Source organism: Bombus terrestris, chromosome 11 (assembly GCF_910591885.1).
Source record: "Bombus terrestris chromosome 11, iyBomTerr1.2, whole genome shotgun sequence".
Lineage (NCBI taxonomy): Eukaryota > Metazoa > Arthropoda > Insecta > Hymenoptera > Apidae > Bombus > Bombus terrestris.
The window spans coordinates 13,721,972-13,749,533 of NC_063279.1; the positions used below are offsets into that span (position 1 = coordinate 13,721,972).

The following is a 27,562-nucleotide window of genomic DNA, read 5'->3' on the forward strand; positions in this document are numbered from 1 at the left end:
AAAAATAAAGAAACGAAACAAAGCTAATAAAGTTCAAAGATACAGACTCACAGGATGGGGAATAAACACGGAAACAAAGAAATATGTGCAACATTTTATATTGTATATATACTTAGTTTACAATATTTACATCACAGTACATGTGTGTCGTGTGTATATTAAATAATGATCCTTTTACGGTTACACAATTAATTATCTAAACACTGTAAAAGATACTTTCATTCGGAACATTGCTTTCTGATGTACCCCGGGATACCAGAGACTCGAGTGAACAGGAAACCTCGGTAAGTTGGCGGGGACACCGGACGACTCGAATTTCTCGTTTACGCTAATCGTATAGTCGATCTTATAGGTACGTTTTATTAAAACGATAGCCTGATTACATCAGGTTATTCCGCGGATCAATCGAAGTGAGGACAACTATCGTTCTATTCTTTCAAAAAGAAGGAAAATTACATTTATCGCTTCTTTAGGGCCGTGAAGGGCATTCGTTACTTGTAATCGAAGTTCGTAAATCAACTTTAACTTGTCAACCGGGGCAAACGCGTTAAATCGTCACTTGCATTTCCAATCTGTTAGAAATAATCATTCTTTTACTTATAAATCTTCGATATTTCAATTATAAATTATGTTTAGTTAAATGTTGTATTTATATTTGGAAGAGTTCAAATCAATTTATTTCACGAGAAATTTTACGAATATAGAAAATACCTGGTTAACGGATGATTCGGTTGACAAGTTAAGACACACGATTAATCCTTTCCATTTGCAATATCGCAATTATCATAAATTAATTACTACACAACGAACGTGACGTTGACGCTGAAAGAAGATACGGAGAGGATTAATCTCATTCTCGCGTTACGAGTTGATCTTCACCTATCAATCGCTACGGAAATATTCGCGACTCACTTCCACGTTTGTGCACGCAAATCTGTTGGCGCGTAACATGGAACATTGAGTGTAGTCACTTATTTATAATAAGCTTAACGGCCAGTGCGAGAGAGCTGTGCTACCGTCCAGTCTTAAAAATTCGCGTCTATACGTCTTTTGCTGGTAATCTTAATAGGTTAACAACGATTTGGGCGGATTTCGTTCTAAATCATAGAAAACATTCGGTCTACATATATATGCTTCAATAATGTCGTTTTACAGGTATCGAGAATGTTAACTTTATTAACCCTCTGAAACGTTGATTAATTTATTTATTTCTCAATCAATCATTTGACCTTTATAACTAAAAAGCGTATACGTTTCACATGTTCACTGGGACAATTATGATTAATCTACTTTTTACGTACACGTGGCCATTTAAAGTAGTTCCAGAAGGTGAAATAAACTTATTTTTTATTACATATTAAGTATGAAAAAACAAGAATTCGTTGAAAAATTGTTTACCTCTGTTTATTTCCTATTTGGATGAACATTAATAAAATATATTCTAAAATACTAAAATGTAGATTATTCCGTCGAACCGTTTGAAACACGTTCTTTGAAACAGATGAAGTGAGAGACTTGATTTGTTTTATTTATCCTACATTATCTCGCTTCAAAGGGTCAATAAACAGAATAAATACGTTATTGTAGAGTTGATACTAAAGTACGACAAGTAATCAATCAACGTGTTTTAAAAACGCGTTTTACGATAAAAAATATTTCAGTACTTAAGTCTTTCTATTTCGACGTTCTATGAAATTTCGAAGAAAAACTTTTAAAGAATTTCTATTCGTCTTGCGTCTTTTTACATACAATAGAATTGAGCAGCTCGTAGCAAGAACGATCCTTGCCGAATTTTTTCAGTTCTTTTTTATCATCGTGTTAATAACGGATATACTCACAGCAATTTTCTAATATGATGGATATTTTATAAAAGAAAAAGAAAAATTGGAATATGTTGGACAAAAGTAGAAGATATAGAATATTCTTTCGCTTCTTTGGTAAAAGATAAATATGGACAAGGATCGTCTGTGTTACTTGGCCAATTTTTTTTTAACGAATATCGAGAAAAAGCTTGTGCCTTTCAAAGTCAAAGCTTCGATCGCGACATTTTAATGAATAACAATAATACTCTATATTAATAATAATTAATAATAATTAATAATAATATTCTATTTATATGGTCGGTGGAAGAAATAAAGTCGAAATGAGTAACGCGTTCACCAAGAATAATTCATGAACGTGGGAAAGAAACTTTAAGATTAAACAAAGAATATTTACAATATGCGGCTAATCCAGCGGCGATTAAACCTCGTTCGGCATCGACAACATCATCGAGTCTTGTGACAGTTCGTCCATCGATTGTTCCGAGCCTGAAGACAGAGTTGACGGTGTTGCGATAGAGAGTAGACCTTTTCAAAGCAAAACTTTGTTTCGTCCTTGGGTATTGATAAACTCGCGTTATATTCTAATTGTTGAATTTAAGCAGATAATCTTCATCATTACGTTTAACCCTTTGCACTTTGCCCCTTAATTTTATAGTTTGAGAGGAGAAATTAATGGTATTACGATCCTTCAACCGATAACTTAGTCCCAACGTCTCTATTCTTGGAAATTTCGCTAAAAATCTAATGAAATATCTTTTACTATTTTCTCAAGAATATGTCACGCAATTTGATTGAAAAATATCGAATTTATCGATTTAATCGAATACTCTGTCAAGACTGCTATACTGAAAGAAAAGCAATAGATTCATGCAACAAATTTCCCACACATGCGAAAATCTCTGATATTCTTACCATGATTATGATAGAGGGATGGCGTTGGGCTTTTGCACGTAGCTGGACTCAGTTGCGGCGGTTGGGGGCCATGATGGTGTTGCTGTTGATGTTGAAACGAATAGGTCAGATGTAAATTGATGTGCCGACTGAAATCGCCTGTGGAAGCGGTAGAATTTGGTGGTGACTGATGAACTGTAACAGCAAACGATGTTTCCTTGATTTTAGGCTATGATAATTCTTGCTACTTTTAATATGCTGAACCACATGCGTCATTATTTCAAGGTCACCTATAGGTATTTAACATTAGACATTTGAAAAAGCAGAACCTGTAGATCTGCTTTTATACTTTGCGTACACATATTTGCTTTTGAAAAAGAAAAATATTGCATTGAAATAATATTCGTATAACGAAATTTGTGAAACCAAACGTGAAACTATACAAAAAATATCTCAAAAATATTAACATGAATCAATCGAAATGAGAAATTCGACATATAACTTCGTCCTTTACCGAAATTTATTACTCAAAAGTTTCTAACGTTTATTCCCCCAAAATATTCAGAATCTTTAATACCTCTTGATCAAATAGTATTGAAATAAATGTAAAACAAGAACGTTGATGTAATAAAGAAGCGGACAGAATAACAAAGAAAATAAAATAGAAATGTCGTCTCACTAGACAGCTGTAAATCGGACAGATATCGGTGAAAGAAACAAACGCAAGAAGTACCGTGTTGCCCTTTCATTTTGCCCGTGTGCAGATGCTTCTTCTGCCTTGCCCTAGAATTCTGGAACCAAACCTGCGTAACTCTTTTGCTGAGTCCGGTCACATGCGCTATCCTCTCGAGGTCTTGGCCGTCCGGATTGCTGTCCAGTTGAAAATTCGCTTGGAGAACAGAGAGCTGTTCCTCCGTGAACGTGGTTCTCACTCTCTTCGCCTTGTTACCGCTCTTGTGCCCGCTCTCCGAGTCACCGCCTTCTGCGAAAGTACCAATTAGAGGTGTTCCACCTTTGCTTACGCCACTAAATCTTTCCCTCCGAGTCTGTAGATTTCATTTTGTCATTTTTTTATTCCACCATCGAATAACTTAAACCCTAAGCTTTTTCCAGATTTAACGATATAAAAAGCAGGCGCAAAGAACTAAAACCACAAATTTTGATAATCTCAAAGATTACAATGTACCGAGAATATATCAAACTACATACTTATAAAATAAAACGCATTTTTTGAGCGGAAATGACATTCGAATATCAGAATTGTAAATAGCGATTTTCTATATCTTCGCAATCGTTAAATCGTTTTACGATCGAATTACTTATTTGGTAAACTTAACAAGCGGTGAGAGAAATAAGACGCGACATCCGGCCAGCAATGAACGTGCCAATGTTATAATTATATGCAACATAGAACACGAAAGGCTTAATTAGAGATATTGTGGTAACGTAATAAAGTATCGGCATAGTCTCACCATCGGAAGAAGTGTTATTGCCTTCGACTACATCCAGGTAGTGTGCTTTGCAAAGCAATCTAGCGTCCAAGAGGGCGAACTGTTCGCCCGTGGAAAGTTGACGAGAACAGGCGTCGCATGCAAAACACGCCAAGTGGTAAACCCTTTCTCTGGCTCTTCTCACCCAATCCCCGGCACCCACGCTTCGACCACACTTCGCACACTTTGCGCCAAAAGTGCTAAACAAAAATAATTTCAGACAATTTTATTCGTTGTAATCGATGAAATTTGGAGATTTTTAAACGTAAATAAGCATAACGAATATATAACGATATATAAAAAGTGCAACAATATTTGGACAATGTATAACAAATATATGCAACAAGTTCCTTCGTTTAAAACATATGACCTACCTATTTATAAATTAAAAATTTTCCACAAGTTTTCTATGGTAAACGTTCAAATATTTTGGCATTAATTTTTAGTGTACATTTTACATTAGAACCCACAAGATAGCTGTAGGTAACTGCTATATTTCGAGTCAAGAAAATCATACGTTTCTTCTTCAGGATCGAACGATCTGAATCTCACGACAATTCCAGGTAACGTTCCCATTCTTTTCCATTAATTTTATCAACGGAGACTAAAAAGGATAAGCGAAGAATGCGGAATTTTTCTATGAAAAGAGCCGGGTGACTAACGATGCCATGGCATGCCGGGAAATCCGAAGCAGTCGTAAAGAATTCGCAGGCACGCAGCACGCGGCCACCTGCGGCAATGGCGCCAATAAATTCAACGATGGTAGCTCGCTCCTCGAGGATTTAACTTCGTCCGGCTCTAACGAACGCGTTCGCCGCGAAGTGTAAAGAAAACGTTTCGCGTCAACGATTCTACCTCTGCTCTTCCCGTCTTCGAACATTCAGCAGTCGATAAACCGGCCATCGACGCGCTCTCAACCAGAAAAACGCCTAGTCCGATCGTGAATTTCCTGCTACGGCTGACCATATAGAGAATTTGAGAATAAAACTGTGACATTAATTGATATCATTGTTAATACACGGCGAACGTTTATGCGAATTTGTATCTTTCTAAATAGTTTCTACGATCGAGATGATAAATTGCAAGAAACTGATAATATTAGTTTGCTTATTACGTTAGTTTGACTTAATTAATATTAGTCTGCATAGTTGACGCTTTAATAGTTTTCAAATGTCTAAAATAATATTTTGATTGACAATATATCGAATTAGAAAATTACTCTTTTACAAAAGACGGGAAATACGTATACGCAACTTTTCCATTTATGGCTTTCAAATATCAATTTCTAAGTCACAACGCAACACGCGAATCCATAGTTCAAAAATTCCACCACTTCATCGTGGCTAAAAACTGCGTATATTTAGCTGAGACTACATTAAAATCTCTATGTTAACGAAATAATTTAAATTTAATCAGGAATTACCATTAGCCGGGCATCGGACATTCCAATAAAACGCGAAATTATCATACGTGAAAGAAGATGAGAGGAGCTCCAAAAATGTCGGCGTACGATTTCACACGGTGTGAGTCGATTATCAATGTGCGCGTATTGCAATGGCCGATGGGAGAAATAATTCGTACTTCGAAGAGCGGCAGAGCACTCGGGAGAACGGTCTTAGATAACGCGTCGCGCACGAACGCGCGTTTACCTGGAACAAGCCAGCCTGTACCGGTCGTCCTGTGACAAATAAATGACTGCAGGACCCCGAAGCGCGAGTTGCAACCTTCAAGAGTATGTTTGCGTGTATGTAAACTCGCGCTGCCGCGCGGGAACACCGTAGTGAAAAAGGATTAATAAATGAGGGGAGACGAAAAAGGGAGAAACGAGAGTTGTGAGATAAGGAGGAAGTTGAGGGAATAGATAGGCAATGAGAGAAGAGGTGTAGATGGTAGAAGCAAAAGGAAGAAAATAGAGTGGCAAGGAGAAAAAAGATATTTAGAAAATACTATCTGCAATGCCAGAAATGTTAGAAGGGAAATCGACACTGGAAAATCTTACAATTAGTTCCATTCGACGAACATTTTACACGAACTATTGGCACACGATGAAACATTAAACAATAAGTTTGTTACATATGGCAACACACTAAAAACAAATGGATGTTAGTGAAAGGCATGTAAGAAGAATCACGAAAAGAATGAAAGAGAAATGAAAAATTTCATTAGAAAGCGTCTTCGGAAGAAAGACTCGAAAGAACAGAAGAAAGTTGAGAGAAGAGAAGTTTCTCTTCCCAGCTCTCATCTTGGAAAGCAATCTTTCATGGTACAGCGTGTTCTATGACATAAGTATATACGTACAAGTACTCTTTTACTCCGACGATCTCTTTCTATAATAGTTTCGATCGAAGAAGGAGCGATATGAAAAAAAAACATCCTCTCCGTTTCGTAACCTTTTATTCTTCGTCGACTTATCGATGTATCTCGACATATGAGCTTCTCAAATGTCAAACTGATTGACTTCGCTTTTTATTAATTTCCTGATTTCATTACATAGGTACACGATAAATATTCAATTCTACACTCCCCTTTCTCCACACCTTCGGTATATATTCGTTTCTCCATACATCCATTCCCGCACCCAGTTTCACCATACCTCGTCAGTACTTCATACTCTACAAAACAATCAACTCCATTAGCATCGCTGCACTCGGAAGCGTATCGTGCAAATATCTGCTCGCTCTCGCCCGAACCGTCCTCTTAATCCCGCGAGTAACTATGTCCCGATCGAAACACGCTTATAGTCTTGATATAGTCTAGTCCCATCCGGTATACTACTCGTTACTTTCTCTGTTGGAAATGGGGTGGTGGGGCCACCGGGGTAGTCGCGTGGCCCCATAAGATATCTTCGCGAGGGGGACGAAGGGACTCGCGAACACAGATCGTATAAACAGCTAGGCTGGGATCGGTTGCCGGAGGAACCGGACGAGGAATCGGGATGCACTTTCCGTGTTCATGAATATGATAATGGGCTAATGGCCGCTAGTCGTTGTTTAATTACCGGCCGTGGCGCACACTAGCGACCACACCGGACACACCGGCCGTGAAGAAGCCACCGTCGTGCTGCTGCTTGTCGTTAACCGAGGACGCTCCTCCGGGTTGTTGGCTCACCGATGCACCCATAACACCCACCTCTGCAGCCATTCATCTGGACGTGCGTGCGTGTGTCGTGTTGCATGCTCGTGTCTTGCCGCTACACGGCTACCGTTTACACCGGCCTAGCTTCCAGTGAAAAAGTTTCCTACCTCTTCGCTTGGGTATATGGTATTAGAGAGCTTGAGAGAGGAGTTTCCAGGCGATGTTACCGAACGGAGAAAACGAGCAACACGGGGTGTGAGGATTTCGTTGTCGACATTGCTGCAGTTTCGTTTAAGCGAGGCTTTAGGATAGTATATAAGTGACTGGTTGTGGAAATTGCAAGTATCAGAGGGTGGTTTAGGTATTGAAGTTTAATTAGCGTTGTGGAGGGTTTTAAGCGTGTTTTGATAGGAAATTGAGCGAGCTTTGATCGTGGATTTTGATGTACGGTTAATTCGATTCCTAAAGTTTGTTACTGTTAGATATTCGATAAGATTTCTTCTATACTAAGAAATAAGAATTTTTCAAATGTAACGAAAAGTATAAAAGTAAAGAGAGCGTATAAAAATCAAGACATTTTAATAGATCAATGCCACCACTCTATTGAACATAATCCCTTTAACACACCCAATATCTTTCCTAATCACACATTTCATTCAAAACAGCATAGCTTTCGATGCATATTACACGATAATAAGCTATTGAATACAAATCATTCGATACAAATCATTGTAATCGTATGTGCTTGAACTAAAACCTTTCTTTTGAACTTTTTAAAAGCTACAAGTCTGTAAATACATATATCGTCTGGTCGACTCTACAATACCTGTAACAATTCATAGCGATTTAATAGGAAAGAAGAAGAATGTACATTTGTAATGCATAATCGTAAATTCTGAATCTCACACAGATACTCAAGCGACAAAAAAGAATCCGTTTTAATCCTATTGTCTCTTAGCGAAGCACTAATTTATCCTGCTTGCAAGAACAACTTTCTCGTTTCGCCCACGTCAATCTCTAGGAAGGGATTTGAATTTTGAGCAAGCGATTGTCAGTTTTCTTTTATCATAACCGATGCAGATCCTATCCACAGAGAGCCGGCAAGATGAATTCCGAAAACAACGAAAATTAATCCTCCAGGGAAGCTTCTTATAAAATCACCAATCTCATTGTTTCCTGTTCGTCGAAGATTAAACTCTATCATCTTGAAATGGTCTGTATTTTGTATGATTGATGACGATTAACTTGTAAATTATATAAGTATAACAACAGAGTTTGTCGTTTGAAAAATGTTATTAAAACTAGAATCACGTATTGAATTTGTTTCGGTTTTCTTTCCTTTTACGATTACTCGAAACACGTGTTTACATCGATTACAAAAATTAAAGGTTTTGTAATGTCTAATGTAATTTGTATGCCAACATTCTTCCAAGTTAAATCAAATACTTTGAATGTTCTTTTTTTTTCAATTCCTCTTAGAAACACCCTAATAATGCCTAATCGTATTGATATAAATAAATGTAAATAATTTTGTGATGAAGTACGCTTCTAGTTTCTTTGATACGGAAAGTCAGATATACAAAAACCGATAGGTGTATGTAGACTTTCGTGACTGACTGTACACACACTTATACCTACACCCATTCCAATCGAAAATATCAAGGATCGCGTCAATGGAGTATTAATTAGGTCACATTGTATCAACACTTCAATCACGAATTGAACGAAGGTTCGGTGAAGCGGTGTCCTCGATTCTCGAGGTATCCACGGTATAGTTTTCGATCATTTATCACGGCGAGCCGAGCGTAAATCGAAATAGTGGCTTCGTTTCTTTCCGAGTCGGTTGTCGACGTGTCTACGGGTCGTGGATCCTGTCGACCGGGTCATCGTAAGCCAGCATTACGAGGCGAAAAACGTCAGTCGAAAAAATTACGCGGCAGATTCCTCAGGACCTCCCGCATATACACGACTTTGACCCTCAAAAAGACAGCCACGCCACGAAAAAATCCCGCAACTGTCTTCACAGAGAATGCCGACTCTCTGTTGCCAAACTTTTCATAATTCTTTATTTTATTATTTGAATTTCTAACGTCTGCATGCTAAACAAGAGTATACATCGTAGGTATCTTATTAACACTTTGACTGCCACGTCAAAATCACATGTTTCGCTTAGGACGCCACGGGAGTATTTTTATTTTTCAAAGCATATAATAGCAAAATAATAATAAATTGATGATATAAGACAACATTCTTCCCCAATGGACCGTCTATCTTATTGGTGGTCACGGGTGACCACCACGGCGCCTTGGTAACAGTTGATAACGACATATTATAACAAAGCTTCGTTTATTTCAACAAACCATTCGCATTCGTTATTTCGTCGTAAGCAAAACGTCCAGAATATATTGTTGAAACGTGTAGAAGATATTAGTAAACAGTATTTGCTCATTTTATATATAATAGTAAGGTATGTTCACACTTCTAACTTCAATTATATGATTATAAACCAGCATTTACGATGATTTTCTAAGGTGTGTTTATAATAATATTCGTAGATTATCCATCAAAGATATGGATGCAAACACAGTGCATCGTTAGATGCAAGATTTGTTCTCATTCTTTTTTATTGATGTTCTAATAAAAATGTTTAATTGTTCAATGGGCCACTTTTTATTTCAAAGTATCTTCTATTTATCGGTTATACTCAAAATGCCCTAATTGTCAATTTTCATTCAATTTTTACAATTGTAAAAAGTTCAAGCGCTCCGATCACCAATTACCACCGTGGCGTCACAGGAGAAACCGTGGCAGTCAAAGTGTTAAAGAATAATAATTATCCACATTATTCCGCGAGAGTCGAATTGCGAGTTTAATGCAATTTTCAAAAGTCTGAGACATTAAATCGATGGACAATAAAATTCGTTTCGACAAGTTCACGTTCCAAGTAATTATAGAAACACATCAGATTCGAAATCGAAAGAAATGACTGTACAGTAGAGTACAGTAGTACCATAGCATAATACACAATGAATTCACTTTATTCTTTTTCATTTCCTTTCTTCTGAGGATTACATTGATTTCCGCGTTCGATAATATAGACAGCGATACCGGTCGCTCGTCACGATCGGATATCACGATACGTGATTTTAGACAGGCTGGTGCAACAGCCAGGTGACCGAACTAAGGTTGATTGACAGTTGGATAAACACGTTGGAAAGTGTTCGATTCGAATTCTTCGCGTACAATCGACCAGTCATTGCAAGCTTCTTTTCGTCCCTTGGTCATCCTTCCTACGAAAATATCCGAAACAAACAGCTTTCGATCAGTCATTATCCGATTCCGCTACAAGGCAATGTATGTCGAACAACGTATCTTTACGTTGTATAAGTAAATAGAGGAAGTAGTTGAATTTTTGTAAGATGAAACTATACGGCCCAGTTTTCAAGAGATGTAAACAAAATTTCCTTTCATAATTCTCCATGTTTTCTTTTAAATTGTATAAAGTTGTCATTATCTTATAACTAGTGCAAAATTTCAACAAAAGTTTCTGACGGCGAATAATACAAATTCAATGATTTATAAAGAATCGATAGATCTGCAAGATTCTAAAATTTCTCTAGGGAAAGTAACAGATAGTATGATCGATATTTCAATTCCAACGAAAATTTCCAGTCATGTACCCTATAATAAAAATTCAACGATTTATAAACAGTGGAAGATTAATAAATTCCTGTGAGTTTCATTCCGTTGCATTAAGTAATGTAACAACTTAATTCGTAGCCGATAAAACAGTTATTTACCATACAACACAGTTAATTTATAGAAATGTTAACATTGATTTACAATCACCAATCGATCGATCGAAGAGTCACTTATGGATTGTCACGAAGGCAATACTCTAGTTCGTTCGTGCGGGTCGATTAAGAGGTTTCCAACGAATTGTTATTTATTGCATTGATAATGAAAACATGGCACGCCACTCTTTTACCACGGTTTATTATTCTATCGATAGATCAACACACATTTGAATATTACACATAACAACCAGGTTTGCCTTCTCGTTGCTTGTTATCGCAATAATTGAATCTCTTTCGACCACTAAATTGCGGCTACAAGGAAACGTAGATCTTTGACGACGCAATGGCAATTACGAGTTCTGTTGATCTCGATTTATGTTTCGCGGTATGTCTCGTTTTACTACTACGGTAGCTATATACGCTAAAGCATTGCAGTTTCCCTTGATAAACTCCGTTATCTTTATTATTCGATCTTTGATTGAGCGCGTTTTTAATTTAAGCTTCCTCGTTGAACGTGTAACAGAATTTTTGTTTCAGTATCATAATATGCAGATATACGTATGAGAATATTTTTGGCTACTGATATTATTTGTAACCTGTCACTTCTACGTAACGTTACATTTTTCTGAAATCTTATAAATAAATTTACCCGTCCACGAAAGTTCTCGTGCGCTTCATAAAAAAGCCATTTTTAATAAAAGTAAAATTCTATAAAATTTCGTTGCAAAGATGACGTAAATATTCTATACCAAGACGATTGAAAGCTATTTATCATCGCTTTATATAGAAATTATTATTGTATTATCAAGTGATAAATAGATATGCTGTTATGTATCGTTACATATGTTTCATTTAACTAATAGCTTTTTTATGTAAACAAATTAAATTAATCTTCTCGGATATTGGAGCAAACTTACAATTTCTTTGATCTGTATGCGACCAAACGAAATTTAACATCAGAAAAATGATTGTTCTATTATCCGAATATTTTTATCTCTCTATTAATTCGCATATAGGAGGCATATTGAAGCAAACAATGACAATTTGTTTGATCGGTATATGTTTGTCTGTTTGTATCGTCTGTATACCAAACGAAATATAACATCAGAAAAATGATTGTTCTATTATCCGAATATTTTTATCTCTCTATTAGTTTGCATATAAGGGGCTCTAATACCTACTAACAATGGAGATTTATTTATCAACTTACAGAGCGTAGTCATGCCTGCAGTAGAGTCTCATGCCCTTCAAGAAGCAGGAATGCTGATCATGTAGCGGTCTGGCACAAGCACAGCACCTCAAGCACCTCGAGTGCCAAGTTCGACCGCCGACGCAAAGAACAGTGCGCTCACGGACGCGTTCTCCGCATCCGCCGCACTCCATCACGCTTGGCGACATTTCCGGCCCTATCAACCCGCCGGCATTTTCGGCTGTAGCAAGATTCGGACCGGTGCCTTCGCACACGCCATCGCTCGTCATATCTTCTATCTCCGTCTGTAATGTCATTGAAGCAAGCGTGAGAAAAACTCGGAAACGTTGATGCTTAACCATCGCGAACGAAAGCTGTAACGTAAAGTGAGCTGTACGTGTACAAATACGCTATTTAAAAGAATCAGAGTATCTACTAAAAATATACAAAATATAACATAATAATATATGACAATTCAAATACAAAATATTTTTAACGAATAATGTGTCAGAAAATTCTCGAGCGCGAAAGTGTACGCACGTTTGAGAAGGTAGGAAAGGATAGCAGGCATAGTAAACTGCATCGAAACAGATTAATCGAAACACACGCATCCATCAAGTATGTCATAGGTTTCGTGACAAGAACATCCGATAGTTTGTTTGTTGAATTCTGCATGGTATAGCGTGGCACAATACCGTTCACAGGAAATCTAACAGGGGAACGTTGACTTCGTTATGGCATTGCTATTCTTTTTTCTCCGTATCGAACAATCGTGCGAAGACTGGCCCAGCTTCGTAAGCACTTGTATTAGATCGTCCGAAAAGTTTCTTCCGTATTATAAGGAAATAATGGATGCACAACATTTTTCGTTTTATATTACTTTATCAAATTACGTATGATCCATTTTGCTCTATCAGGATAAAGATCACAACGTTTGACAGATTAGGTTTCATGTTTGTATAAAGATACGTCGTTGTAAAAGACGTGTCTGTAAAGGAAAGACACTTTTCGGACAACCTAATACATTGTTATAAAACAGCTGCTTAAATATTAGGTTGTTTGGAAAATTCGTAACGTTAAAGAAAATTTAACTAGAATTACACATTTTACAATTTATATTTTGCCATCTCTCTTATAAAGAACCATTCCCACATTTTCCATTAACCCTTTCGATCCATGTTGTAACGAAGGACATAGGTGTCCTAGTGAAAGTTTCTAGTGTTTATTATGTGAATTATTATGTTTCATTATCTGATGTAAATTCGTAATAGAAACGCTACGAACAGCTAAAGCGTAGATCCATCGAGAAACTTTTTCGCATTCCGCCATAAAGAGCCGCGTGCGTGATGTACATCAACGTATCACCGAAGTCTCCGCTAATTCTCCGTTTACAAACTCTCATACAGCTTCGTTCAGCAGCTGGTCAAGCGAAAAGGGCACCCTGCAGGGAAGCGTTACACCGTTGCCAACATAACCACGGATCTGCGGAAGGTAGCACGAACCCTCTGCTTCAAAGTCGACGTTCCCTTTCAATATAGTGACACGCATGCCCTCGCGTACAGATTCGTATTGTGTCGTACACGCAAGTCCTGCGAGCACCGGTGTAATATATGTGGCCAGCCCACCCCGTAACATCCCCATGATGGTTCTATGGGGATTGGAATACTCCAATGGGATGCTTAAATGGGCAACCGTGGCGTCCAGCCGCCTTCCGTCATTGTGTCGGCGGTCTTGTTACGACGACTCGTGTCGGATTCACGATTCGATCGAGCTACAGAATGCTACGAGCTAAATGATTTCTGAACGAGCGGGGCGTGCCGAGTAAATAAACTTTCGTAAGGAACGATGGAGGGGTTGCTTGTGTGTTTATTTTCTGGTCTTTTATACTGTACATCACTTGGAAGTACATGTTTTGGGAAAGATCGGTTGGTTCGTTGGATTGCAATTTGTCCACTCTGTACTTACTTGCATAATCTAAAACAATGGTCGCACGATCTAGCCCACGCATTTTAGCAACATTAGAAATTTGCGTTAAACATAAACTTGATCGCAAGTCGCTCGTTAATCTTCCGGCTTTAGGCCTTTTCTTCCGTCGTAATAAATCCGTGGTTAAAATATCGCCGGCTATATCGTTTCGACTGGTTCATTCGTATGTCACGACTTCTACACCCACAAGTTAGCGGTTGGCCCAGCAGAGAGAGAGTTATAGGTGACAATAACGAGCCGCGGTTGCATGCGAGGCGGGATCGTAAAACGGAGGATTAGACTCTTTTCGGACTATTAGCCTAATATATGCCTCGCGATATCAAAAAGCATGCGAATCTCCTAGCTGAACTCAAACGCGGCGATTCAAAGAAGCGAAAGAGGAGATTCATAGAGATACAACATTCTTAAATTGAACTTCGAGTTTTGTAGAGGACAACTATAGTATGTACCTACGTTGTAGTTAGTTGTATATTTTAGAACACTATTACATGGTCTTCGATATAATTGATTAGAATTATTCGATTATAAGATGGTTATGTAGTTTCATAAAAATTATACAATTATTTTTCGAGACTCGAGACTTTACTTAATTATTATTAATTATTAGATTAATTATTAGTTTTATCATTCTTGAAAAAGATTAGTCTGTTTTATAAATTCTAACGACTACATATAGCGTCAAATCTAAAAGTCGAATTATCTTTCATAGGAGAGAGATTAATACTAATTTTATAAACCCTGTTCTCTTACAGTTCTCTCAAAGATCTTGTAATATTATGTATGTCTTCTGTCTCCAAAATACTATCAATACTTCCACGCCGGTACACATACATACACACGTATTTCAGATCCTTACACAGTTAGAACGTGCGAACATTTGGTTGGTTATGGTTGGTGGTTAACCATACGTCACAACTGGCTCCACAATGGTGGCGTATGGGAGTTACATAATGCCATTGTAATGTAATACCTGCAAGCCTCGTAGGTGCTGCTTCTATACCTATATAACACCTAACGCTTGAGAGAACACGCGTGTTGTAAGGTTCCGCATGCGGTGCCCATCATGGAGACGCGTTCTCGTCACATAGGACCAGCCCCATAAGTTATGGTGAACCGGCATACCCTCCTATTTGTACCTAACCCCGGACTCTTCCGAATCCTGCTTTCTGCGGTCGCACGGCCTGTCAGGGGCGTGATTTTCGGAGTTTATTATGAGAATGATACTTCAGAAGCCGGTCTTCCTACAAGGGGACGGAAGTTCACTGATCGTCCTTCTTTAAATTTCAATTTTTTTCTCTTTTCGTCGTTTCTACTTGGGTTCGTTTTTCTTTTTTCCTTTGTTTCTTTTTCTTTTATTAGGAAGCGTTTGAAACAATATAACAGGAGAGCCGCAGACATTTTGAAAACGAACGAATCTTCTCTAGAGACGAACAAGCTATGATTTCAATTGATAACGTGTCACTAAACTCTTTTAAATATCTAGTTGTAACTGTAACTAGCTCTTGGATATCGACAATATATTGAATCAGGTTCTATTTAATTAATATCGTTTAAGCGAAAATAATGTCAGAAGAAACACGAAAGCTCGTAAGTAGACTGCGGATTTTTACGCAAGTTCATATTTTCATGGATACGGTTAAAAGAATAGAGTTTAGGCAGAAAATTGATTTATCTGTTAATCTTTTGCACTCCTATGTCGAGCGTTACTCAATATCAGTTTTTATCTCAGGAGCTCCTTTATCGAGTCCCACTCGACATTCTTTCCCACCTTTTTTTGTGAAACATGTTAAAGAAAACCAAGATTGCATCGTGGAAATTATTTCAAGATATATCATACACTTAAAAATTACAAAATACAACAATAGTGCAAATAAAACTGGTATTTAAGTGAATTTGGTTCTTCCTTTATTTATTTAAATTGTCTTATTTTTTAATTAAAGTAAATTTCAAATAAAAGACTTAAAAGCGTTGGGAGCTGCTGGTAATGAAATTGAATTAAAATTTGAAGTGCAAAGGGTTAAATATTATACAGAGTACAATACTATGGATATTTTTGTGTCTATATCTTTCAAACAACGATCAAACTCGTTGCTGATCTAAATAATCTAAAACTGCATGCTTCCCCACATCCTCCTTATACAATTCTTTCCTGTCTACCTAAAAACGTCAAGGTATCTCGCATAATCCGATCTGCAGACTTAAACGAAGAGTAATCCCGCTTGGCTCGCCTTATTGCCTTATTTACACAAAGGTAGATCGGTGAACGGTTTCGCAGTGTGGCATCGTACACCGGGTTTGTACACGCCTCTATTCAGAATAGCCATGAGGCCCCATTCTTGCCTCTTGAGTGGTTTCGCTTTCGGTCCCCTTGTCGACGACGAGGCACACCACCGGGGTATGACTTTCAAACTTGAAAGCCTGTCGACGGGAGGTCCTATGGGGGTCCCAGTATGCGCTTTCCTACGGTATTCGCGGCTTCGTGTCACTTTCGGTACCGCGACACGGTGTCCATTGAAATCGATACTTCTTCGTTTCCCTTCGACCGCTTGTCTCCCGCCAATGTCACTCGAGGTAGGTACGAGGTAATAACGATAATACGCGTCCCCAATGCCAACAATGAAATTCTCTAGAGACCTTTTTTATTAATATTTCTTTTTATCTTCTTTAGTCGAATAGATGCATAATCGATGATAGAATTTTTGATAAATTTATGTTTTTAGACGTGTTACATATTTTAGGCAACGATTTTTTAACTTGGTTTCGTAAAGATCGTCGAAATTTGCGAAATTTGAATCGCGAGTATAAACGACTTTCATAAATAATCTCGGTATAAAATCTTAAAAGGTATAAAGTCTCAGTCATGTTGCAACGAATATGACTACTATTATAACGAATAAATAAATGAAAGGTAGAAAGCGAACAAATACGTTTTAATCGAACTGTACATGATTCCATTAATTATGTGTCTATATTGCGCTATAACTTGAGGAAGAAACGAAACACGATTTCTCCATAATAGTATTTTCAGATCAACTTTTATTACAAAGCGGTAAATATATTGATTTTCACTAAGAGACCGTCTACTACGCGTGTTCAATATCGACAAATTATCTGCGAGTCGTTAATTAACCTCGCACCTACACCACCTTCCACTTGAATTTCTCACCTGCAAGGCTATGCAAGTTCGTGATTAAGTATATGAACTTTACACGTACGTGTAACACTTATATCGCTATACTCGTGTGTATAGTCACACGTGCCAGCTATGCCTACGACCCTATTTTCTATATTCATTTCCTTTACTTACTTACGTAGATCGTTTAATTCGTTTCGTGTGAAACTTTTATCTCTCCTAGTTGAATAATTATCCAATGACTGGGATAATTTGTCTTTCTATTTAATTTATGCGTTTGAGAAACTTATAAGCAAATTGAAAGTGTGTATGCAATTAATGGGAAATTAATAATTGCAAAAATTAGCACAATAAAATATGCGGAATAATTCAAGGTATAGTACCAATAGAAAAATTAGAATACGCGACTATATTTACAACGAAACAGTTGTTACGTTAATTTTTAATGAATAGCCAACATTCTCACGATAAAATTCAATCTGAACTTCAAGTTAATTTTCGAATCTTAGAAAAAGACACAATCGTCTATACTTGCCTACCTTTCCCTCTCTAAAAATCCTACTAAAAATTAGGATCAGTTAACCCAATCACAGCAACCATCAAATTAAGATCAAACTCTCAATACTTTACAACTCCTTTAAACTCCAAGAGCCACGTCTTTTTCATTCAATCGAACGCAAAGAAGAAAGGAATAAAAAGAAGAAATATCTCGATGAAGAAGAGAAGAAGCGAAGACTTCCTGGTGCGAACAAGAACGATCGCCGTTCCCTTGATCCCGAGGGGCCTTTCGTTCGTTTTCTCTCGCATCCTCCGCAACCCAGGTGACAAGTTGACAAAGTGGCCCACTACGGGCATCCTTCTTTCGGCTGGTTCTTTCAGACGATACTCTACCGCTCGAAATAAAACGAGACAAACACAACAATAAAGAAAAAGAAAGAGGAGAGAGAGAGAGAGAGAGAGAGTGTGCGTGTGAGTGAGGGAGGGGGAGGGGGAGAAAAAGGATGTTCCACTGAAAATAATGCTTGCCGGGTTTTTGTGTGTTTCCAGCGGCTTTTCGAGTGGTATCCAAGGGCACGAGCCTCTACACGCCTTCGTAGAAAAGTCCTCCCCACCATAAAGATACTGTGGTCTATGGGGTGAAACGATCCCCCGCAGGTACAATGGATCTTCTAGAGAAGCCACTCGAAATCTATTTAAATCGCCATCCGATTTTTCGTTTTCACGCGACACAATATAATACGTCGACTTTTCATGATTTTTGTCGGTTTCTCATTCCTATTCTAGTGGATGTATAGCACGGCTGTGAGTGGATGTGGCGGATCGAAGCACGGGCAGCAGATTCGTTTCGCGATTATCTCGAATCATTTACTACGTAATGACGAAGAAACCGACCGCAGGAGGGAGTCGTGTTGGTATGTAATTCGGGAGCCCACCATAGTGAGACAGTGAGAAGATTTTAATTAACGGGGTGATAGCAGTTTTGTAAATGGTAGTGTAATATTATATATATATAAGTTTTGTAAATGGTAATGTAATATTATATATATATATATATATCTTGCGAAGGTATCATTTATTTTACGTTTGTGAATCCAATAAGATAATAATTCTTTGCTTTTTAAATGGGTCATAAGTTATGGCGTAAGAAATATACTGCGAGTTACTTAAATAAACATTGTGTAAGATAATATCGTTACGTATATACGGCTTTAACCGTAGGCCGAAATTGGCTAAAGAAGAGATTTTGTTTTATCGTTAATGTAAGTACTATGTCTGGAATTTTTAACTTTATTTTTATTATTTTACGTTCGCTATTTAATACCTATAAATACAATCTTGATTACAGGATTTCTTTCCAATTATGTGCATACTGTGCAACATTGTATTTTTAAATTTCCTATAAAATCTACAGTCTAATTATAATTCTAGAATCTAAAGTTCATATCTATGATTTTATACGAGTTTCCTATACTTTGTTATTGGTATGTGTATAAGCGAAATGTGGCGGTTATGCTAATAGGGGAACAATTTTGTTTCGCTACGGTCGCGCGAAGAAATGTCGGCGCGTCGATGACAAAGTGTGTATTCCGCGAATTAAGAGAAAAAAATCGATATGAGAAATAGGGGCGATAATATATCGCGATAGTTGTAGAAGCAAAACGAATCGAGCCACACTTCTGGCACTCTATTAATAAAATGCAAACATATGTTAATGTGACGCGTTTCCTTGGCCACGTCGAATCAATTTATTACCCCGATCCGCAGTTCTCCATGCCGATTCCTTTTACTTCATCCTTTCTTTTTTCTCTCTTTCTTTTGACTTCGACGAGTACGTTGAGCGTGCGAAATATGGCTGGACACTTGTTATTTTTATAGAACACGTTTCCAACAATCGATTTATATAAGATTGTTTTAATTTTATCTTCTTTCGTTAGAGATTTATTTTTCAGAAAAATACAAATTTACATAAATATTCGCTATCTGATTATAAACATTTCCTGTTAAAGTTTCCTACTACGCAGTACCGTTGGTAGTTCATCAAACGGTAATGGATTCTAACTGTACATTTCTTTATAATCAACAATTTTATTCTCCTAAGATTAATGCACCTTTCTGCGTAATACACTCCTAACATTCTAATAGTCAAGTGTTCATTGTTCACACTATCATATTATTCCAATACATTTTTGTACCTATATATCGAAAGCTTAAAGTAATCTCTAATACGTTTACGATCGCAGGAATGTGATAAGTACTAAACGAAACTATATAACACCTTATTATCGTATAGCAAATTTATAATAATTATCGGTGAAATAAGATAAGCTCGGTGAAAATCTCCAAAGTATTTTTCTTTTGATTTATGATATCTTCATCGTGATTTATGATACTATTTTATGTTCCTAATTATACATACTTAACGGCTAAGTACCTATCTTTTCTGGCAACATCTGCTCATTTTTCTTCATATTTTGTCACTGATGAATAGCACAGAATTTATGTAAATGAAACTATAGGCAACGTGGACAAGAAAAATGTTTAATAAATTTGAGAATGTATTAACAGTTACGAACGACATCGACGAATGTTTATCAATGTTTATATCCAAAGGATATTAAAATAAAATTAATACTAAAATAATCAATTTCGATAAATGTACCTATTTAAATATAGGTAGCTATTGCCTATATGGATAATTATAATTGATTGAATAAAGTAGATTGTGTTATGAGGATAAATAAATAATGTGATAGATCGTTTTTACATATCACATTTAAATCGTAATAAAAATAAAAAATGATTTTGACAAAACCATGATCGTGATCTTCATAGTTGCAAAAAAGAGAGGAAACTAAGATCCGCTACTTTGACAGACTTCAGTCAAACAGATGCTAAGATGTAATTAAAGAATACCGAAATACTGTTATATCGACATGAAGGTCTTTCGAATCAGTTAAATAAGAAAATATTAAATGTTTAATGGATTAGTAAAAACATACTTGGCATTTTAGATAGTGGCGAAATACCCGTTAAGTGAATCGGATCGATAAACTAGAATTAACGGTGAAGACTTCAAAAGATCAAGCAAGATTAATGACGAAAAGAAGTACGTGGATCTAGCTGGTGTCCTTCATAAAACGGATCATCCAGAGTTACGATCTATGGGATCGGAGACACGTCGCAATGATGTTGACTTCCAAGTCTTCCACCAATATTTGTTCGAAATTTTACGATTTCAAATATCTATTTAGAACGCTCTATTTCAGAAGTGTAAAATTTACGTTTACATTTGACTTAACAAACAGTAAATTATTTAGCGAAAAAGGATAAAAACTGTAATATGGCAATTTGTGTCTATTCGAAAAATGCCTAACTAATAAACCAACAAGTAACAGGTTAATGTTTCTTCCAATTTTATCTCTATCTTCTCAGTAGATTTTGTTTCGCAGTATACATATTAACATTTATAGTGCACTACAGCAATTTATACACTGCACAATATGTTTTAAAAATCTGGTAAACTACACGTATAGTATAACAATGTCAGAAGTATACGAGAAAGCGCAATCTAATCATAGAAGCCAGAAAGCAAACGCGCGACGTAACCGGAAGTTGCAACGAGCAAAATCACAGCTACATTTGACAATAAAATATAGTATAAACGTATTAACAATCGTGGACGCAACAAAACAGAAGCATTCTATTGAAAATTATCTACAATGGACATGTTCGTTAAGCGCTTCTTCTACCCGGAACAGATTAGCCGCGTCGTAAAATAATATGTACTTACAAATCTCCAACCACAATTCTTCTAATTACCGTGAGTGATACGTACGACTACCGAAAATCGGAAAAAAAGAGAAATTATAAGGCGCATAAAAATATCGTGGCGAAACGAATGCGACGTATGATTCGTTAAAGCCGTGGCTCATTTGCTAGTGAATATCTATAAAGCATACCTACGCAGACACGGGGCGAAATCGTAAATACCTGTAAGATCAGATCTGAGAGACGAGGCACATCCCACGCGAAGGGCAGTACACGAGCTGTTATACGAAAGGACCTTTCAAGATGGTACTGTGAGTACGTGTGTGGTCCAGTAAATTGTCGGCGTAAGGCGCAAAATGGCGCATCAGCCTGATCCGAAGTTATATGGCTTCGTTTTTAGAGGACGAACGGTACCAACGAAGCGTACGAGCCGCGACAGTAAACGATACAGAAAGGACGCGCACGTGGTTATTTGCTTAAATGCCCGTGACACCGCGACCTGTTCCTACAAATCGTGACATTCGACGATCGTGCAAGACGTGTTTTTACGTTCAGATCGTTCTTTTGCACCGACCTTTTTAAGAAGTTATTTTCACATTTATGCATTTATCCATTTAGATTGACTATATACAGGAAAATTAAGGGTATAGAAGTTTTCTCGCAAATCTAGAAGCGTTGGTCTTGAAAGGGTTTAACAGTTCCTTAACCCTCAATTAGGGTTATTAAATAGGTATATCATTACCAAAACGTGGACCACTTAGAGATCTGTAGGTAAACATAATTTTTCTGCTATTCGTTGATAGATTTTATCGGTGCTTTCTTTGTATGCACGATTAGTAATTATGGTTAAGTAACTGCAAAAGAATAAACAAGTGCTAACGGTTGAAATATTAATAAATACCGAGAAAAAACGTCGATCATTTACTTGTCAAGATTAACGTTAAGATATAACCTCTTAAACGTCTTGTGATGAATCTGATCTCGGCTACCCGCGTGCATATTACTTTGTTTCTACAAGTTATTCAGTCTTCTGTTTATTTTATTAATTTCCTCGTTGGCTTTATCTTACCATAGGGTTACTCGAATCATTTTTCAGTTTCTGATATTTCTTCTTGCCGAACCTAAAACGATGTTTTCTCATTCTTTCGTTATTAGTCGAAGATCGATGGCATCTCATAACGTACAAGTTTGATTGTTCTGTACAAAGCTGAAGATTGAATTTTATGATGTCGAAGATTAGATGATTCAAATAACCCTATCTTAATACATACACTCATAAATATACTTGTCTATAACCGCTTACGACATTCAATTTTCAATGTCTCCGCGATTCTAAACTTGTGATTCGAGCATCGACACGCATCAATGCGCCGGTGATAACGCGGAAAGCGCATCGAGTATATATGCATTAGAACAGACCGCTTGTATTCGATTCAGCGATACTTAACATACACAGCGAGATAGCAGCAGTGACACACGATCGACATCGCGACAAGACAATCGCGCCAACCGATCGACCGTAATCCGCTACCTCTATTTCGTTTATTCCTATATATGTAGCTACGTACATATATTTAGCATGTAGCTGCTTCAGCTTGAGACGACCGCGCCTTGCGACACGACGGATGCAAAGTTATGGTTGGTCGCTTGATCCGGCTCGAGGATTCCCCGCCATCCGTTCACACCGTTTCTTTCTTTTTCTTTTCCTCTGCCTGGTGTTACTGTCCACCAACGCTCATCAACCTCATCAGACCGCGACGAATCTAAGAATTTTATGGCTGAGGTAAATCACGCGCAAGTGGGAGCTTTTCATTGTAACTTCTCGTTGTGAATTTTTTTTTACCGTTTTCTATTTTATCTTCTATATCATATCTTACGCAAATAACTTTTAACCAATTACATGTTCCTTTCTATAAGCAGCCTCCGCGCACTAGCGACGATTTTGTCGTTCACGAAAGGGCCATTTGTTCGTACGAACGTTGCCACATTCGACGATGCGACTCCAGAACCACTCTTTTATCTAGCAACATCTAGCAACTGGATAACCACTGATCTGTTTTCTTATTGTCGTCAGTCTTATAAAATTAATAAACACGCGTGCATTAGCGACAAAACTGTTTCTTTAGTAGCATATATATATGGCGAAACTAATGACGAAAACAAATAGCTCTACTGCTACGTACACGCACAGCAACAAATCGTTTCGCTGTTTAGCGGCGAAACTGTTACGCGAAAAATCGGAGCTACTGCGCGGGGCCTCTAATAAATGAATCATTAAAAAATAAGTCTACAATAAACTAAAAACATTCTATAGTAATTTCTACTACAAGATTATTAAAAAGTAATCCGTAAATACTGAAACCCACCTTCAAACATTTCTTACCCCCAAAATACCCGCTTTATATTCACATATTCTTATAACTGCCTCTCTAGATCGATACATAAGCAAGAACCAAAACTCTAAGAGCTCTACTCCTAATATTTTCCAACTACTTAATGATCTATTCATATAACAGATAATATTATTAAAAAATACTTCGCATTAAAACCTGCCAATCGAACCTTCTTGCACCCCCAAAAACCACCTTTACAACATCTTTTATCTCAAAAATACCTCTTAACATTCACATACCTTCATAACTGCCTCTTCAAACAGATCCAGGCACTTCCACGATCTTGTACACCTCCGATCCCTCCTCAGATAATAATCGATCACAGGGGCGTAATCCGCGATCCCAAAGGCATCGCGCAGCACGGCACGAGAGGTAAAACGCGTTCACGCGACGCGCAAGCAAGCGACAGCTACGCCCGAGGAGCGCAGCATGGCCCGTGACTCGATGCGCTCGACGTATAATAACGTAATTCCCGGCCGAGCTACGCTACACGGTCGCGGCTCTGCACGACCCGCTGCGAGGTATCGTATCACTAAAAACGTGGGCGTGGCTTCGGCGTCCCGTAGGCACGGTCGTTACGCCGTGTCTCATTGGTGGAACTACGACCCGCCCAGCGACACGAAAGTGTACTAGCACGAGGCACACACGAGCGCATCATTTCTCCCACCAAGCTAACGTTGATACGCTTTTTCGATTGGTGGAGTGGCGAGCGTGGTAGGAAGAAGAATCATTCTCGAAGATCTTTCTCTCGAGATGGCTCGACGAGGGTAGCGTAATTGTCCAGCGTGTTGTGATAGGTTACGATGAGATCTGTTTTTAGCTTGGTAACTTTTTCGGATTTTGGGAGAAAGGGAATTTTTGCGGTGTTTGACAAATGGAATTTTGGAACGAATCAAACTGTAAAATACGCTGGCTGGGTCTAGGGAAGTTGCGCTGGTACCTTGCTGGTAACTGCTGTTGTATAATACGAATATTATTGTTGGAACTTAATATTTTATTAGTGAAATTTTACAGGCTAAGAGTTACAAATTGCAAATATTAATAAATTATTTTCTTTAAGAGGACGGGATCTGGCAGGAAGAAACATAAAATTTGTGAGGAAATTTTACAAATTACAAGCCACGTGATTGCCTTGCTATGATATAAAACTGTAGAATTGTAAAAAAAACTAGATATTATTATTATTGTTTTATTATAGGTACCTGTATGCAGGACAAACTTATACTTGGTACTTGGTACCTACGCTGGGGCTATAGTACTTGTATCATGCCTAGTAGATATAATTATCAAAGATGAGTCACATAATTCGTCATTCGAATAACATCTCTATCTGTCTATCGAATAAGCAACTTCCCTATATTTTTACTTAGTATATATAGCCTCTCTTTGATTCGCTTAATTTGCCTCTGCTACCTGTCAATTCTTTATTTCATAATTATCCCATTTATAATTAAAACCCCATGAATAGCGAATAAGGTTATATAAAAATGACGTACAGGAAATATTCAGAATAGCGACGACAAGCTGCGTTTTCGCATTTCCACACGCATACGCCTTAATATATATACATATATACCTACATATATGTATTGGCGCGTAGACTGTTATTCAGATGCGACGAATAAAATAAATAACAATACGAGGCCTGGCTACAGGTACACGGCTCTCGCATAGCTTCGCCCTATACCCGAACTGCCGCGGCGCGTCATTAAAATTATTTATGGGGAAATAAGAATCCCAAGCCTTTGAGTCCACCTCTGGATGAAGGTTCGCATGGGATATACCCCTTCGTCCACTGTATCTCTTATCCTCGATCCCCTTTAGGTCGGCACCGTCTGTCCAACCTTATGGGTTAGTAGATTAAACTCACGCTTCTCGCGTGTCCACTGCATAGGTTTCAACACATTTACACTGTAGTATTTGTGTACAGATGTACGCTCATGAAAGTATTTGCACGTTTACCATAGAACATTTTCATGTCTATATCATAGGTAACGTGTTATGTAAAACATTCGAAATCTCATTAGCACTGTAATGAGACAGGACTCTCATGATTAGGTACATTGACGAAGCTTGATACAGATCTGAAATCAACTAGAAAATGCATACTTACAGAAGTTATAAGATATTGGTTGCAAACATACATAGGTAGATACATGTATTTAGTGAAACATTAGTAACTATATACGGCATGGATAACCATGAAGCATGTAGTTACGCAATAAATGTTAAATATGGTCTCATCGAATAATTTTCATTAATTCGAGGTTCAATGATCGACGGTTTAAATATTTTCGTAAAATATAGATTATACTTGCTTAATTGTAATTTCAATGTTATGTTTCCTTACTTATTTCGAAGTCGCTAATAAAAAGATAAAATTTGAAAATGTTTGGTATAATACGCGTGATATAAGAGATTTCTACAAGTGTTCGAATACTTTCGTAAATCTATTATTATAGCTCTAACACAGACGAGAATCCACATATACATGTAGTTATCATAGCAAAATCACACTCGTACCAGAATTCCCTACAAAACCCACTCTGACAGCTACAAACGCAGACCACTCATCTCATAGGTAGGTGCCCTAATCTGTTGGTTAATCCAATTTACCACGTGCCTCCGTTTATTCACGTGATTGAGGCGAGAGATGTTTAGCATATCGATCGTGTAATTATCTGCGAACTCGGCTCTCTGCTCGTTGGTCGAGGACCTGGAGTAGATCGGCGGTGGCGCACAACGCGAAGATGAAGAGGTAACGCCGTAGGAGGCGAGAAATAAAAAGTAAGAAGCCAGGAGAATTCTCAGCTGGGGGTCATTCTCGGTGCAAGGGTTTTCAGTGGTCGAGTTTCACGATCGACCACCTGGCCACATAGTTACACCTTGTAAACGGCCGGTGTCTACCGATGCTAATAAACAGAAACGGACACGTTCGTGTCGGCAGAGAGATTAATCGACGCGGATTTGTCACGGACGTTGTTACGAGCCTTCTCGCCTCGCTTCTATTTCAGCCACGGTCTCAGAGGCTCGGCGTTTCGTAAGATCAGTGAGTAATACAGTACCGTGCAAAAGTCTTGGGACTTTAAACCATTCGAGAATCGCAGATTTTTTACGTTACAACTACTCGTGATTTTTCTGCTACGTTATTGTTCCAGCAAACGAGCCGTACTATTTAGAATTAGGATTAGAATATAATTTGAAATAATTAGAACTGAGGCAATAAATACGTATCTACAAATAAATGAGCATGCTTCTATTTCGATACAAACGTTAATATTATCAAAAGCGAATGCGCGTTAACTTCTAATCGCAAAAATAATTAAACACTCGATGGAGTAGCTAGAATAACATCCTATTGTTATAACAGTCAACGTTTTTGAAATATCCAAAAGATAAGTGAAAATAAATCGTTGCTGTTTGTTAGATGAGCCGAGGCTTTTGCACGGCGCTGTATGTAGATAGACAGACGATGAGGAACGGTCGATGTTAATGGACAAAGTTGAATTGTTTCCG

General features: G+C 37.7%; 1 protein-coding gene across 4 annotated transcripts; it reads right to left on the minus strand.

Moving 5' to 3' along the window:
* Positions 1-82: 82 nt before the first annotated feature.
* LOC100651814 (LIM/homeobox protein Awh) lies at positions 83-24,534 on the minus strand. 4 transcript variants are annotated; one of them, XM_048409917.1, is made up of 7 exons: positions 24,286-24,534; positions 23,222-23,416; positions 12,287-12,570; positions 4,187-4,404; positions 3,448-3,696; positions 2,736-2,909; positions 83-2,348 (listed from the first exon to the last, which is right to left on the minus strand). In XM_048409917.1, the coding sequence occupies exons 3-7, from the start codon at positions 12,553-12,555 to the stop codon at positions 2,242-2,244; spliced, it is 1,017 nt and encodes a 338-aa protein (XP_048265874.1). In that variant the 5' UTR covers positions 12,556-12,570; positions 23,222-23,416; positions 24,286-24,534; the 3' UTR covers positions 83-2,241. The 4 variants fall into 4 exon arrangements, with proteins under 4 accessions (XP_048265874.1, XP_048265873.1, XP_003399211.3 ...); XM_048409916.1 differs by lacking the exon at positions 23,222-23,416 and having other exon boundaries at positions 3,448-3,693; XM_003399163.4 differs by lacking the exon at positions 23,222-23,416 and having other exon boundaries at positions 83-2,309.
* Between the last annotated feature and the right edge of the window lie 3,028 nt (positions 24,535-27,562).

What these genes read in the sequence shown, in the direction of transcription:
- LOC100651814 (XM_048409915.1), bottom strand. An exon ending in CAAAATGAAAGGGCAACACG is followed by an intron (nt 2,910 to 3,447) that starts GTACTTCTTGCG and finishes TTGCTGTTACAG; the next exon opens with TTCATCAGTCACCACCAAAT. An exon ending in ATCCCTCTATCATAATCATG is followed by an intron (nt 2,349 to 2,735) that starts GTAAGAATATCA and finishes TGCTTTGAAAAG; the next exon opens with GTCTACTCTCTATCGCAACA.